At 37.4% G+C, this 16,449-nt stretch overlaps 2 protein-coding genes across 2 annotated transcripts; one reads left to right on the top strand and one right to left on the bottom strand.

The window, feature by feature from the left end:
- Positions 1-728: 728 nt before the first annotated feature.
- maff (v-maf avian musculoaponeurotic fibrosarcoma oncogene homolog F) lies at positions 729-5,082 on the bottom strand. The gene is made up of 2 exons (XM_056255430.1): positions 4,941-5,082; positions 729-2,463 (listed from the first exon to the last, which is right to left on the bottom strand). Exons 1-2 carry the CDS (start codon positions 4,974-4,976, stop codon positions 2,020-2,022), a joined length of 480 nt encoding a protein of 159 aa, XP_056111405.1. The 5' UTR covers positions 4,977-5,082; the 3' UTR covers positions 729-2,019.
- A 3,452-nt stretch (positions 5,083-8,534) lies between these two features.
- On the top strand, positions 8,535-15,795 carry tomm22 (translocase of outer mitochondrial membrane 22 homolog (yeast)). The gene is made up of 4 exons (XM_056255423.1): positions 8,535-8,782; positions 9,332-9,450; positions 9,561-9,678; positions 15,009-15,795. The coding sequence occupies exons 1-4, from the start codon at positions 8,690-8,692 to the stop codon at positions 15,081-15,083; spliced, it is 405 nt and encodes a 134-aa protein (XP_056111398.1). The 5' UTR covers positions 8,535-8,689; the 3' UTR covers positions 15,084-15,795.
- The last annotated feature ends 654 nt before the right edge of the window (positions 15,796-16,449 follow it).

The following is a 16,449-nucleotide window of genomic DNA, read 5'->3' as shown; positions in this document are numbered from 1 at the left end:
TCTCTCCCATTCTTTAGAAGCTTCCGCCATTGCGCTTTACCTCAGATAGCAGTTAGGCCCTTGATAACCAAGCGTGAAGCTTGCGGTTGGTTATGTAGCATCTTTGGAGTTACTTATTAACTGTCCTACGCTTTTATTGGTACGATAGAGACCAGTATAAACACAATGCAGCTGGAACCAAGTACGAGTATGTATGGTACCTGCTTATAGTTATTATGTTAGTGTTTTGCAGTGTATTCTTTGTAAGGGGAGGGCTTCTTTTAATAATATAGACGTTATTGTAACTTGCACTAAGCAGTTTTGTATATTTAGAATATTTTGGCAAGCTATTTGTGTACCATCGCACCGTATGTTATTATTCAGAGTGGTTTAAAGTAACATAGGAAGCGCTATTACATTTAAAAATATATATATTTTGTGGAAACATATTTTGAAGTCACACTAAGACATTCTTTGTACTGTCATGTTATTTGAAACAGAGCATTATGTATTACTATGTCAAAGATTTTGCTTCTATTTTTTCCCTTGATGCTCTGACCTAGGAAACAATAAAGAATTTTGTCTGTAAATATTTGTGCGACAGTTTTCACTCAATGAACACATGTAATTCTATGTACAATATATACAACATTTATTTCAATTAAATGATATAAAATAGACAATGAATTTACCATAGAAAAATACAGATAATAAATACAAACGTCAATAGTTTTTTTTTTTTGTGTGTGTGTGTGCTCTGCCCTCTTACAAAACATTCGGCACATTGTTCTGAAGCACAAGTGTCATGGGCATGATATTACCAAGTTAGATTCTCAGTACTGACGATGACATCGCTAACTACACTTAATTAGAAAATCACCAGAGATATCCACGTTTAACATGGCCGATCATTACTGATCATACAGCATTACCCCGTTTACTGGACTAAACCAGGCATGTAGTTAGCAAGAGTCATCTCAACAACCATGGGTTAATGTACATGTGATATCATTTTTGTCTTTCACTTTCCTTCTGTCACTTTCTTATCCTCCTTTTTTTCCTCCCATGTGAGCCACAAGTGCTCACTTCTCCTTCTGGCTGCTCTCTTCCGTATTTTTCTCTAATTTCACATCTTCCACAGATTCCCCTTCCACTCTCTTTTCCTTCTAATGGTATTTTTTTTAATATTCCAGCTTTCCAAAATATTCAGATACGTTTTTAATCATAAATAGCAAATAATATATATGGTCTTGGTTTTAAATACAAAAATACCACTACAAACAAGTCGCTCTAATATTAGTACAAATATGACCCTCACACATACTGAATCATATTACAAGTAATGTGGCTTTATACCTTACCATTACTAAACTAATAACTCATTACAACAAGTAAACATTACAAAAAAAAAAAAAACCAACAAAGAAAAAACACAATAATTAAAAGAATGACCCCAAACTAGTCAAACAGAAGTAGTATATAGACAGATCACAGCACAAATTACCTTCAAACATCTTGTTTGGAACACAAATAAAATAGCTTTTATGTCTGTTGTTGAACATTTGTCTTTTATACAAACATTAAAATATATAAATGGCATGTATCAATAGTTCTGCAAGTTCTCTAGTCCCATGATGATACATTAATACCAAGGAGATATTCCAGCAAAACTAACCAGCTTCTGAAATGTTGGTGGTCCCACATGATAAGTTTTAGGACTATTTTTTTCTAATGTATCACCACCCAGAAAGCACAGTAATGGGCATAGAAATAGCATAATGCTATCATTAGCAATAGCTTTGTGCAGACTTCTGCACTTGTCATGATATTCGAGGCCACAACAACAGTACTGAGATTATTCTTGGACATTTATTAGACTGTATATTCAGTCTGTGTGTGTTTATATATGTAAGTGAATCTGTAATTCCCAAGTGGTACTTGTTTTTCTTCCTGTATATGTGAGTATACATGGTCCTGTCTGTCTGTCGCGATCATACTGTGTACCTATGTGTGTCTGCGTCTCCATGCGAGCGTGGGGCTCTAGGATGCTCCCTGCTCTCTAGGGGTGTGCACCTGCTGCGGTGTCTTCACTATGGTGATGACGGAGGCTGTGTTCAGACGGGGTGTGGTGGCGAGCAGACTGCCTCCTCCAGATTCCAAACCTCTGGCGAAGCGCTGGAGGGCAGCGAGACGAGCACCCAACCCTTCCAGCTCTCGCCTCATGCCTGCGTTCTCTGCGCCCAGCCGCTCCACCTCCCGCTGCAGCTCCTTCTTCTGCTGCTCCAGGGCCTCTCGCTGGGACACGCGCTTCACCCGGCAGCTCGCCGCGTAGCCGCGGTTTTTCAGCGTGCGCCGCCTCTGCTTCAGCTTCTGCACCTCCTCGCGTGACAAACCGCGTAAGTGCATGTTGAGCTCGCGCACCGATAACGACATGAGCTCGCTGTCGCTCAGCACTGGGACGTTCTCCCCACATTCCCTCTTCACCTGAAACAATGGGACAGTTGTATGAAGCAAAACTAAACATACTTTATCAGGGTTAAAGATTTTGTTTCAAAGATAATTTTTAAGTGATATTTTAGATCCAATAAGTATTGACAAGAAAAATATTCACTACAAAAATTCGGTAACACTTTACAATAAGGTTCATTAGTTAATGTATTAACTAACATGAACTAACAATGAGCAATACATTTGTTACAATATTTATTAATCTTTGTTAATGTTAGTAAATAAAAATACAGCTGTTCGTTGTTAGTTCACAGTGCATTAACTAATGTTAACTTTTGATTTTAATAACGTATTAGTAAATGTTGACATTAATATTAACTAAGATTAATAAATGCTGAAGAAGTATTGTTCATTCTTAGTTTAACTAAGGTAGTTAAATAATGAACCTTATTGTAAAGTGTTACCAAAATTTCTCATGCTTTTTTGTGAGTTTATAGGTTTGAACTCATTTCCATTACTTTTCCAGCCCTGCTTGTACCATGCCACTGCATATAAAGACATTTTTTTAAAGGGATACTCCACTTTTTTTTGGAAATAGGCTCATTTTACAACTCCCCCAGAGTTAAACTGTTGAGTTTTACCGTTTTTGAATCCATTCAGTCGATCTCCGGTTCTGGCGGTACCACTTTTAGCATAGCTTAGCATACATCATTGAAGTGGACAAGACCATTAGCATTTCTCAAACAAAAATCACCAAAGAGTTTCGATATTTTTCCTATTTAAAACTTGACTCTTCTGTAGTTACATCGTGCACTAAGACCGACGGAAAATGTAAAGTTGCGATTTTCTAGGCTGATATGGCTAGGAACTATACTCTCATTCCTGCGTAATAATCAAGAAACTTTACTGCCGTACCATGAGTGCAGCAGGCGTAATGATATGACGCAGCGCCTGAAAATAGTTCCGTTGTGTTGACGGAAGGTGGCCTATTTTCAAGCGCTGCATCATATCATTACGCCTGCTGCACTCATGGTACGGCAGTAAAGTTTCTTGATTATTACGCAGGAATGAGAGTATAGTTCCTAGCCATATCAGCCTAGAAAATCGCAACTTTACATTTTCCGTCGGTCTTAGTGCACGAATCGATGTAACTACAGAAGAGTCAAGTTTTAAATAGGAAAAATGTTGAAACTCTTTGGTGATTTTTGTTTGAGAACTGCTAATGGTCTTGTCCACTTCAATGATGTATGCTAAGCTATGCTAAAAGTGGTACCGTCAGAACCGGAGATCGGCTGAATGGATTCAAAAACGGTAAAACTCAACAGTTTAACTCTGAGGGAGTTGTAAAATGAGCCTATTTCCAAAAAAAGTGGAGTATCCCTTTAAGTTAAATTTCTGTGGTTGCCAGAAAAAGAGTTAAAATGTTTCAGGTATTACGGAATGTAATATTGGTGCCTGTATCCACCTTATTTTTAACGCAAGAACAGCCGCGGCCATTTGTAACTCGAATGCAAGGCTTCCGTTGTCATCCACTTCGTTATTTTAGCTGTACGAAAACAGCCCTTTATGCTGCTAGATATTAAAAACTGGTATTTCTTATATTATTTTAATTTATTATCATATTCATAAACACACTGGTTTGTAGCGGAAATAGTTTTAAAGTTTACCTTGCACCATATTCTTCTAGTTATTTACCCATTGTGGCTAATGAATTATAATTTTTGCACAATCACAAAAAATAACTTACTTCCGCTTTGGAAAATAAGGTGGATATTTTTTCAACTTATAACTGTACATTTCATTTCCAAGTCGTCTTTTTAACGTAAAATGGACTGATAACCACCATAATAATACAGGTGGTTCATCAGAGTTGCTGGAGTGGATGGTCCATAAAACATGGCCAGAATTTGTATATAGACAATGCGCAGGATCATACACGCGGTGCACACAAAAACACCATCAGTGTAACACACCTGACACTAAAACAATGCAGTAAACACTAAAGAAAATGTAACACAAAACAATATAATGTACATTACCAATAACAGTGACTACTGGGAATGTCCTTTTACTGTAAATTATACAGTAATTCATGGATTTTACCAGCGCAAACATAACTTTTACAGTACAATTACATATGAAGCGATGTTACACCATTTTTTTTTAAAAAGATTCTTATTTCTTTGGCATTTTTGCCTTCATTATGACAGGACAGTTAGTTGACAGGAAGCGAAGTTGGAGAGAGAGGGGGACGGGATCGGGAAATGTCCACGAGCCGGGACTCAAACTCGGGACGCCCGAAGCACACCTGCGCTAATTGTCTGAGCACTGCCAATGAGGCTATTGGTGCCGACACACAATAGACAGTTTAAGTGTATATGGTAAGGTAACTTAGTTAACCAATTAACAGGTTTTTACTGTAGCATTTTACAGTATATATATATTTTTTTTTAATTACAAACATTTTCTCAGTGTGTGACAAAAAAATGTGTATTCAGTAGAATTATCTTTACCTTGAGGGCTTTACTAGCTCTGCCGTCTGAAGTCATTGTCTGGTTTTATGTATCCCTGAAACCTGTAAATACCAAAAATAACAGATTAACATCAAATGAATGTTATATAAAGACTCAATGTATTGTGAATAGTCAAAGCTAAAGGCTCGACACAGTGAACCACAGTGACATCTTCCGCTTGAAGAGATGTACACTGACATAACAGCGAACGTTACTATACAACAGAAATGACAATCTGCTATGCGAGATGCGCCATGATGTGATAATTAGTTTTTTAGTCGATATGTCTGCCGGTAGTTGGCTTTTTTCGCATAGATCTTTTTTTTTAGATTTCTTTATTTCTGAACAATACTATAATAGTAATAAAGAATCAAGAAGTTGAAATATAAAGGCCAGTTCACACCAAGAAAAATAACGATAACTATATTCGCATCCACACCGATATCGTTCTGTTTAAGCTAGTGCTGCAGTTTTGCTCTCTGCCCTTTAAATACTCTGGCTCTTTAAATCAGGAAGAATTCTGTTTGATTGGCTCTCAATGTTTTGTTTTTATCATTCTTCAGATGGGGATAAAAAATCATTATGGAAATTATTCCAGTGATATTGTTTCTCTGTGCCATTATCGTCATAGTTTTAGTGTGGACTCGATTTTGAAAACGATTACTATATTGTTATAGTTATTGTCCTTGGTGTGAAGTGGCCTTAAATTTTTATTTTACAGATTCATTTTTAATGTAAAAAAAAAAAGCTGATTAATTTAACAATTAATCGTTTCTAAAAATGTAAAATTAATATAAATTTAATTGCAGCAATTGTTATGCGTGCTATTTACTATCTTTAAATAAATAATGTGATATATATCGGCTTTGTATCTTTAAGATATCGGCATCAGCCATCAAAAAAATCCATATTGGTCGACCCGAACAGGTGTATCGCGTCATAGCTGTTAAATGTATCGTGGGTTACAATTCTTGCTTCCATATTTTCTAAATCTAGACTAGACTTCCCGTATCCAAACTGTAGCACTTTTTTTCTTGACAGTGAATCATGCCTGGTCAAAGTCCAGATGAAGAAGTAAACGCTGCTGACCATGAGTTTCCCGTCATGTGTGGGAAGTGCACCTATCATCCGCGAGCTGCCTCAAATAACCGCCTGAGCTTTTCCACAGTCACAGTGATTCAGCACAAGTCCTCCATTCCTGTCTTCGCAGCAGCTCCTTACTTTCTTTTTACATTATGTTTTACAAAATTTATAAAATTCCCAGTTACTTAGTCACAACAAATATTATCACTCACATATAATAAAATGATCTCTCATTAAACCCAGATAGACGATTTAGTGAACAACAAAAGTCGTGGGCTGTCGTTTCCCCCCAAACGTCTTCAGTTTACATGTTCCAAAATAAACATTGTGTTACGTACACAGCGACAATTTAACCTAAATCTTTTAAATAACCAAGTAACCTTATATATAAAACATAATAAAGCGGTGTGACAACGTAGGAATTCGTTTATGACATATTTCCAGTTCAAACCAAACCAAGACATTGCTGACTAGTCGTTTCTCATAGTAAACAACATACACGTTTAGCGTAGTTTCTAAGCATAATACATAAAAAATGTTGATAAACATATACGGTATATATAAAGCTTATACATTTTAACGGTCTGAATCGACGACATCTACTACGCAGCTATTTCCTTATTACGCGTTAGCTTGTTGCTACACCTAACATCGTGATAAAAACACACGCGATTTGAGCTCATGATGACTAATACTATTAAAATGTATAATATACTACTCCAAATCATCTTAATACAACATTTAAGCTATAACAGTATCAATTGTGGATATTATGTTAAAACAAACACTGACTGCATGTACTACAGCAGCTTTGCTAACACCCCTCCGTTTCCTTAGTGTAAACAAATGTCGAAAGGAGGAAAAAAAATAGAAAATCTTGCCTGGTGTTGATTTCCCCCTCTTCGCTGATTTCAAACGAGGATGAATATGGATCTGTCCACGATTCTCACTACTGGTCCGGTATTTCGACTGACATATACGTTATCGCAGCACGGCCCGTGTTTAGACGGACTAGAGAGCTAAACGCCTTTTTCCCGGAATCAGTCCTCCATCAGCGGGCTGGATCCTTTCATTCATAAAAAACACACACACAAGATGACTCAAGCCTTTAAGAATGAGGGCGGGACCTCAGCGCACAAAAATATCAGTCAACAACCTTGTGAAACTTCTTTTTATTAACCCATTTAATCCCAGTAACATTTAGGTCTATGTTTATGTTTATAAGGTCTAAAAAAAGAGTTGATGTATTTTACAATGAAAGTGCAAACTGTCATATTTACACGGTGTGAGCACAGCCGTTTAATTCCATTAAATAGAATGTAGGCTACCATCCCCAAAAATGTAGGCCTATCTAAGGATAATCAATCTCTTAATAAAAGTTTCTTTCATTTTAAGTTAGTACATGCTAATCTTTTTTAAGCTTGTATTGTATCATTTTAACAGTTCAATTCCCTTAAAGGGATAGTTCACCCAAAAATTTACATTTTGTCATACTCAAGTTGTTCCAAATCTGTATGAGTTTCTTCAATCAAACAGTTGACAGCACCCTCAGACTTCCATAAGAAAAAAATAAATAAAAACTAAATCAATGGGTGCTGTCAACTGTCTAGTTACCAACATATTTAAAATATCTTCTTTTGTGTTTAACAGAAGAAAGAAACTCCGGACTGGATCAACATGAGGGTGAGTATGATGACAACATTTTAATTTTGGGGTGAACTATCCCTTTAAATGTTTGAATTTAAATGATGAAATTGGTAGAAATTTGTATGAAAAAGCTACATAAAAGTAACAAAAAAACACATGTAAAACAAGCATATGTAAAACATTCATACAGCTGCCAATTTTTTATTATAAAAGGCTATTAAGGTACTTCTTCTCTTTTTCCTAAATATCATGATTACAATACAAACAAACATGCATTGTACAAACATTGATTTGTGATCAATGGGGCAACACAGACAGACCTTTATTTTTGAACAATTAACTAATTGATTCAGATTGTATTTACACATTATTGTTACATAAAAATGAACCAAGGTAAAAGTTAAAAAAAAAATTGTTTAGCAATTCTTTCCCCCACAAAATTGTCTGTCACTAAAAAAGCTGTTAATGTTAATGTATTGTTCACAAACTTTAACCTTGTAGTTTCTCATTGATTAAAATTGTGACCATGAATGAAACACATGCTTTCACTTAACATAAAAACGTCTTTAGGCATGCAGTTTGTTTCATCCAAGTATTAAAACCAAAAGTGTTACTTTAATCAAACGAAACAAACAAATAAATAATCTGTTGATTCGAAACTCCCACACTAGGCATAATTTCTCCTTTTTTGGTGTAATGACGTGTAAAGTAGGTGATTTTGGTCTCCTCTTCCACTTCTTATTAAAACTAAGGGGAATTGTGTCAGTGAGCGCAATCTTCCACTATTTCATCGTCCACTGCTACGCAGTAAGACCTCCCTGTCGATAGGCGTCCTAATATGTCGTTGTGCTTCCTTACAAGGAACGAACCGGGGAAGTACATCCGTCTCACATGTAACCCAAGTGACCTCAGGTTTCAATGCGTGCTCTCTGCATCTAATTCATTGTGAAGCTGTAACACACCATTGTGGTCTATTCACAATTATAATTTAAAGCGAATAGACTTGCGTCATATTTTAAATGGCTACCATCCAGGAGCTGTCTCCAGACTCTGGCCGTGTGGAGACACGACCGCCCGAAGATGAGATCGAGGGAGATGATGAAGATGAAGAGGTACTCGATTGCTTCTACAATTTTGCCTGACCTCAAGAAAATTATAAAGCTATTGGACAATGTGTAGAAACAGACCAAAGCTTGTTTGGTGCTGCTGGCATAGTGAATATTAGCTATTTAGCCGGCCAAACTGGCATGAAATGAAGAGCCGCTTAACGTTAGCAGTTTGAGTATTTCTCTCCCTTTTTATATATATATATATATATATATATATATATATATATATATAATAAATCATATAATACAATACAGTGTGATTATTCATCCATACACACACACACACACACACACACACACACTTCATTTATTATAAATAAATTACTCTTAGGTTATAGCGTTTGCCCTTGTAATATTAATGTTACCATTTCACATACACAGTATATTTCATTGCACACTGTCAGTAGAAACCTTCAGCTTTGAAACCATGTGCCCGTGAGGAATAAGCTTTTTCAGTGTGTCCTCCTGAGTTACCATTTTGGGCTGGTGGCGTGGGTTTTAGAGACTTCATTTTCTGATGTAATGCTCCAGTTTTTATTTCTTCTCTCCCAGCTGGATGAAACCATGTTGGAGAGGTTGTGGGGTCTCACAGAGATGTTTCCAGAATCACTGCGATCTGCAGCTGAAGTGTCCGCGCAGTGTTCGCTATCTGTAGCCAAAAAACTTTACAGGTGGGGTGCTGGCAGTTGACCTTACAATTAAAACAGTCAATTCTACACATGATGATTTTTTTAGGCAACACGTTTCAGCATCTTTTTTTCCATATTGTGCTCTCTTGTAGTTTCTCCCGCTCAGCTCTATGGGTCGGCACCACTTCCTTTATGATTCTGGTTCTGCCGGTTGTCTTTGAGACTGAGAGGTTACAGCTGGAACAACAGCAATTACAACAGCAGAGACAGGTAAGTTGCACCAAAGTCCTGCATATGAACCTTCCTTTTGATATCATACCCACCTAACTAGGGGTGAGCTCTATGACTGAAATCTTATATGACAGAATAAGTATTTTTATATCATAGTGTATATATATAACATGTATAGTTATTTTTGGTCAATAGTTTTAACAATTGTTGGTAGTAACTTCACAAACCAAAAGATTATCCATACAAATTAAATAGTCTTATGAAATCAGTGCAAAAAGAGCGTCACATTAACTCAAAACTGATTATATAATACTGATATAATAGTTGTTCTGACACTAAATTCTGATGGGATGAGCCATATTTAAAGCTACAGACTGCAACAGTTGGGTTCTGGAGATCCCATTTGTTTTCTCCATATCACAGCTCGTTAAAGCTGCAGTTTCCATCTAATCTTTAACCTTTCTCCTCCTAATCTCCTCCATATCGCTTTAAAATACAGCATTCTGTGCAGAATTCAAATGGGTCTGATACGTGTTCTGTTATGCGCCGACTTGCGCAAATGATCCGCTCTGTGCTATCATTGCTCTGTGCTATTGTGTCTCTGGACCAGAGCAGACTGTGCGCGCTGCGGTGGTTCGTAACCAGACTTCATTCGCCCCAATGGAAAGCATATTTACACTGTCTGAATCGTTCCCTATCCCCTATATATTGCACTATGTGCCATTCACAATGTAGAAAATAGTAAATGTGTGAACAAGTGACCGATTTTAGCCACAGCTTCAGCGTCTATTTATAATGTAGGGGACGGGACGCTTCAGATTCTAGAGAGCATTTGATTGGACAGAAAATCTGATAAGAAGCTGAAGTCCAGAGCGATGTCATCAAAATCATTGATCCATATTGGCGGAAGTGAGGGACTAAGTTTTGAATGCTTATATCCTCTAGATGCGATTTTTTTTGTGTGTATTTTTTTTTTTTTTTTTTTTGGAGCACACTAGCTTATAGATAACATTAAAGGCACACTGTGGAACTTTTCAACCTTTATAATATATTACCAAAACCCATTGAGATGGTACATCGACTTACAATAGGTTGAATGACACGTCTGCCGAAGCCTGAAGGTGTCTGTATCGCTTTTACTAGCACTATGTAACTTCGGGTTTCGGGTAGGAACCCGAGCACAAAAAGAACTACAAAATTCGACCGCTTTACGGCATACGTCACTTCCCCCACCACCCCAACTTCCTCAAATTCTAACGTGAGAGCTCAACTCGCGTTTGATTGCCGGCGTCTGTATGTTGTCGTCATGGCTGAATCAACAGCTACTCGGAAGAAAGCGAAGAAAGCAAAGATTTTGTCAGAGGAGACCAAAAAAAGAAAAAGGGAGAGTTTAAAATAAACATCGGCATAAAAGTGTATATATAATGTAATATTTACTGTGAATTCGTGTAACAAAACTGATATAAGTCACAACATACTGCCGTATACAAATGTAAATGTTTTTTTTCCTTTCAGCTCATATATGTTTGTATTTGTGTAAAAGGAAAAACAAACTGAAGACTACAAATAACGGAAATATGTAGTGAGTTATGCTATATCAGTTTTGTTACACGATTTCCCGACTACTCGATTTCATCTCCAACCCATTGCAAAGAGATCCTGAAGACGTTAATTGTTTGCTTCAGGTGTGTTTGATTAGGGTTGGAGATGAACTGTGCAGGACAGACGATCGGCAGGAGCAGGATTGGGCAACCCTTGTCAATGCGACTTACCTGATCAGACATTGTTTTCTGCGTATGCTACTTTTATTCAATTTGTTTTCTTTATAGGATTTATATTATTAATCTTATATTTATATTATTATTTTGGTCAGTAGTGAATCGATTAACTTTCTCCAACATACAAATCAGATGCCGTCTGCACAGACATAAAGACACGGGAGGTTGACCGGTTGACTGTTTGTTGACTTTTGCGACAATGCTGCGGCGCTTGTGGCCTCTAGGGGCACTAGACGTGAAAATTACAGGTCGAGCGCACCCTAGTGGCCAAAAATTCCACAGTGTGCCTTTAAGGCTAACATATTCATACTAAAAGCCAAGAAATTTAAATTGATTTAAGGCCATCCTTAAAAATATTCTTGTTTGCCGTAACCCGACCGACCCTGTCGAATTAGGACCGACCCAATTATTTATTTTTTCCCCCTTTTAGTCCGACCGACTTGCCGGTTGTAAACTTGCATTAAGACCGACCGATTTTTTTTTACTCTTCAAACAACTAACACAAATGCAAAAAAATAATATAAATTATATTATAGTAAGTATTGTGAATATAAATTGCGTAGGCTATGTTCTTTCTTTTAAATAAAACCCCGTGGCGTCATCTATTATGATTATGTTTACACCATTGGTTTATGCATGTCACATGGCCTGTGCGTTCGCTTCGTTTCATTCACTGTCAATGGTTCGCGCTCGGTGATGATGGCTGCGGCGCGGCTGCTTGTGAAATACGTCTGTATATGAGCCTACATTTAGTCGCTCATTATTAGAAATTCTTAATGGTCAAATAGGAGAATAGGGAATCGATGTTAACGGCCTTTTCTCGGAGCGCGTCCAGCTCGTCATGATATGCCCACCGCGAACGCGCGTCACACAGCAACTGCAGGCTCTGACAAACAAACACACATAAGTATGGGAAGCCAAACACACCGAAAGTGGGACAAACGGCGCGGTGTTACAGAGTTCGCGCTGCGCTGACTTGTAATCTGCGTGGCTCAATGGACCGAGCCGCGACAGACTCGACAGCGCAGAGAGAAGTGTTTGCTTGCGCCAGCCAATGGTCAGCGCGGCGCGAACTAATCTCACCAGCGCCGCGCTGACCAATAAAACAGCACATCCCATACCGAAATGTACTAAATAGCACAAAAGAAAATCGACCATTCCATAATATGTCAGGACTACTTAATAGGCCTATAGTTTCTACAATGCGCCTAGCCATTTGACCTCACTGATTTCCGTTAATAGCAGATGTTTATGGGTCAAATCTCTCACTCTCTCCCTGCAACTTTTTGTTACCCTCCTTTCCTGCCCCTAGACCAGAAAGGGGGCTTGTAATAGTATGGGTCAAATGTAAACGAATGGTGCCAAACGCGCTGTTTTATTGGTCGGCGCGGCGCTGGTGAGATTAGTCATTTTAATTTATTTGTTTCCCTCTGAAAATCCACTTTCATGGAAATCTAGTGGCTCCTTTTTTTTCTTCTTTTTTTGATTCAGCCTATTTTTTTTCCCAAATGAATGCAGCTGGAATTAATGCAATAAATATGTTTTTTTGACAAAGATTTCAAATTGTTTGTGGTCTATAACCTGTATCAGAATGAGGTTCGCAATGGTGGGCCCGAAGGCATGGGTTGAAGACCCAGTCAGTGACGTCACGATATGTAAATTTGTTTAGATTCATACCGACGTAATCACCATGACCAAAATTATCCTTTTTTTTTTACATTGAATCTTGAAAAAAAAAAAATATAGACCTACCTACCGACCCTTTTTTTTTATTTTATTGCTGTTACTGCAAACCAAAATATTTTTAAGGATGGCCTAATTGGGACTTTCAGTTTCAGTTGTTCAGTTTTTTAATTTGAATATATAATTCATAATGCTCCATATGATTGTAGTTCTTTTCCCTCATTAAAGTTATATACAAAGTCTTTTACATTTGTCCTTTGATTTTCAAATACTTTTTTGCCTAAAATCAAAGTTTGTAAAGTTATTCACCTCATAGCTGGTGAATATATCGCCTCACCTCGTATATCGTAAAATAATGCGACACAAAAAGTTTCCTAGCTGCCATAAACACTTGAACTTTACCTTACACATCCCTTAAAAACAGTTTCTTCCTCATCTCAACTTGTTTGGGATACGTTTATTGATAAGGGAAGGAGGAGGAGGGAACCAGCGAATGTTCAACAACTTTTATAATCACAAAACGAAAGTAAAAAAACAAAAACAAAAATGAAAGTAAAAGCGGCAGCCCCTCACGGACGACTGCCTCACACACATAAACAAAACGTAACGTATATGTCCAGGCCTGATCCTCTCTCGTCCTTCACTGTCGTCGCTCCTCCCTTTATGCTTCCGTTGCTCCGTCATGAGATATACGAGGCTCACGCCATTCTCACGGCTCTCGGCCCCGCCCTGCTTGCCACAACGTTCTACTGTATTTTTGCAGTATTTCATGTTTCCTTGTCACTCCCACATCTAAATAATGTAAAGCAGTCTTCACTTCTCTTACAAATTTTTGGTTAACATGTTAAAGTCGCCATGAAACGGAAGTTGCGATTGTCCTTTTTCCCCCTATTGTGACGTATATACGAGTGAAACGGGTTCTGAAATGAAAAAAAAAAAAAAAGTAGGGCGGGGCTTTATTCGAACCACTGCTCCCTGCAAACCAAGAGAGGGACCATGACGAGGCTGCTAATGGTCAAGTTCACCCTCGACGTGTCCGAATGGTAAAACTAATTTTCTAAATGTTGTTGACCTGCCATAACAACTGTCATGACAATAGCCGGCATTCATCGACTTTACAGTCGGCATGTTGGCATCCAACATCTCGTGTAAGTGGCTATTGGACAAATGAAACAACTTAAATTTCAGAACATCCATCTAAAAACGTTACACGATTCTTTCTAGTTAGCAAGTTAATTCGTTTTTACTAACCTTCACATTCGTTGACGTCCCAACTGTGTACACAGATGGGACAGCCTTGGCTGTCAAATGTAGGACTTGGACTAAACCCATTTCATACCGTCTCAAGTTCTTGAAACATTCTTCGGTAAAATGCCTTGTACACAGACGCAAATTCGCCGTTATTCCTCCTTCGAAATGTAGGAATTCGAGCTAGCGAGCTGCTGGGTTGTTTGGGGATAGGGAAAAGGACTTGTGGAGGAGCGCATCCAAAATTGCACCTAACCACCATATTACGGATTCACTGACAGGTTTCTGGAGAGCATGGGGCAGAAACGATAGCCCTGCCCGCGCGTCATAGCACATGACAGGAAGAGAAGAAAAGTCTTTTCGAGGGGGGAGGGAAGGTTAATGTTTTGATGAATAAAGATTATGAGGGCACATGAATAAAAAACAAAACAATGAAGTGCACAGATAAATCATTTATAATAAACACTACAATAATACATTAAAAAAATAAGAATTGTAAATGTGGATTTCATGGTGACTTTAAGTATCTTTTCATTGAAATGCCTTTTGTAAAAAAATTAATCAAGCCTTTTTTATTTTAACTAATGTGTTTTACGTTTCTTTTTCATTAAAGTGAGAATTAATTTCTCATTTGTTTGGTCATTTTCCTGCTTTTAATAGATTTTGTTGGGTCCAAATGCTGGCATGTCTGGAGGAATGCCTGGAATGATGCCTCCTGCTCCTGGAAAGCTGTGATGATGTATATAATGTAACATCCATGAGTTGTAGAAGAAGGGGAAAGAGAGAGGGAGCAGGAACTGGAGAAAAGAAGATGCTGTTGTTGGTCAACATCAAGAAGTCATTACCCTGTATAGATTCTGTACAATGGAGATCTTGATGACTTTTTATGAACTTCCCTCTGCCTTTCTCACAAAAACATTCTACATAGACTGATCTCCAAGCTCTGACCTTTTACATTTTTATTATAGCTATCTAATAACATGTCTTTCAGAGAGAGACTATGGCATCTGTTGGGAATATTTTGACTGTGTTGTAGGTGCATTATATTTCTAAGAGAGTGTTTACGGTGCAATGTTGGCCATTGTAATGCCGGATCAACACTGACGTTGTAGAGAATCTATAACAGCATGTAAAAGATCTGTAATATTTATGAGGGCACGTAAAGCCAATGTTGATTGTGAAATTTTCTCTATCTAAAAACTACGGTTTCTTGTGTTTGGTTCAGAAATGTTAAAAATTTAAGATGTGGTTCTCTACCAACAGTGTCTTTTACAGGTAGAACTAACATCATACAAAGCTTCTGCAGTGTTATTCCACAGAAAAAGCCATACTGTGTGTTGAAATTATTGTGAAATATTTGAGAAATAATGTTTCAAAACAATACTTTCAATAGTGAGTGATCCTGTTTGCTCCACCTGATGGGAATAAAAACAAGTGCTCCTCTGTCCTTCTTTTGTGTATACTTTATATTACAGAATTTCATATTTTAAAACGACATAGAAGGAAAGGTGACGTGAGCCTCACTAATTAATGTAAAATGTCTCAAATTTCAGTTGTTTCAGGGAAATTTCAGTGATGATTGAGCAAAATGGCACAGGTTACCTCAACCTAACATTAATAATCATTTAACAAGGAATAAAATATTCCCACAGATTATCAGTCAACAAAGTTTTCCTCATAAAATCAATTGTTGAATTCGGAACCGCTTACTACTATTAATATTTCTGCCATAGCAGGTTAACGTAATACGAGTAGTATACTAGTATGCGGTTACGAGTGCAACATATTCCTTCCCATTTTCCAGTTTCAATAGGTGGAAATGACGCAACAACGAGGAATGACGTCAATTTAAAAGTCCTCTAGTTCGTAAAAAAAAGTACATTTACACAGAAATAAAGAAAAGATTTATGATTATTTTACTTTTTGTTTGGGAGAATAAAATAGGATACATGAATTTGAACGTAGAAAAAAAATTATTTTAAAAAATAAGAGGGATGGTAAAACTTTTAAAACAGTTTTAGGTTTACCGGTAGATTGAATCATAGACTGTAAAAAATAGGATTGAATACAAAATCAGCTGTGTGCTTGGTCTGTCAGACTG

This window comes from Rhinichthys klamathensis, unplaced genomic scaffold (genome assembly GCF_029890125.1).
Source record: "Rhinichthys klamathensis goyatoka isolate OS25496 unplaced genomic scaffold, OSU_Roscu_1.1 h1tg000121l_1, whole genome shotgun sequence".
Taxonomy (NCBI): domain Eukaryota; kingdom Metazoa; phylum Chordata; class Actinopteri; order Cypriniformes; family Leuciscidae; genus Rhinichthys; species Rhinichthys klamathensis.
This window is presented reverse-complemented; position numbering and strand designations above follow the sequence as displayed.

What these genes read in the sequence shown, in the direction of transcription:
- tomm22 (XM_056255423.1), top strand. Translation starts at nt 8,690, where the DNA reads ATGGCTACCATCCAGGAGCTGTCTCCAGACTCTGGCCGTGTGGAGACA. An exon ending in GAGATGATGAAGATGAAGAG is followed by an intron (nt 8,783 to 9,331) that starts GTACTCGATTGC and finishes CTTCTCTCCCAG; the next exon opens with CTGGATGAAACCATGTTGGA. An exon ending in GTAGCCAAAAAACTTTACAG is followed by an intron (nt 9,451 to 9,560) that starts GTGGGGTGCTGG and finishes GCTCTCTTGTAG; the next exon opens with TTTCTCCCGCTCAGCTCTAT.
- maff (XM_056255430.1), bottom strand. Translation starts at nt 4,976, where the DNA reads ATGACTTCAGACGGCAGAGCTAGTAAAGCCCTCAAG. An exon ending in GAGCTAGTAAAGCCCTCAAG is followed by an intron (nt 2,464 to 4,940) that starts GTAAAGATAATT and finishes CCATTGTTTCAG; the next exon opens with GTGAAGAGGGAATGTGGGGA.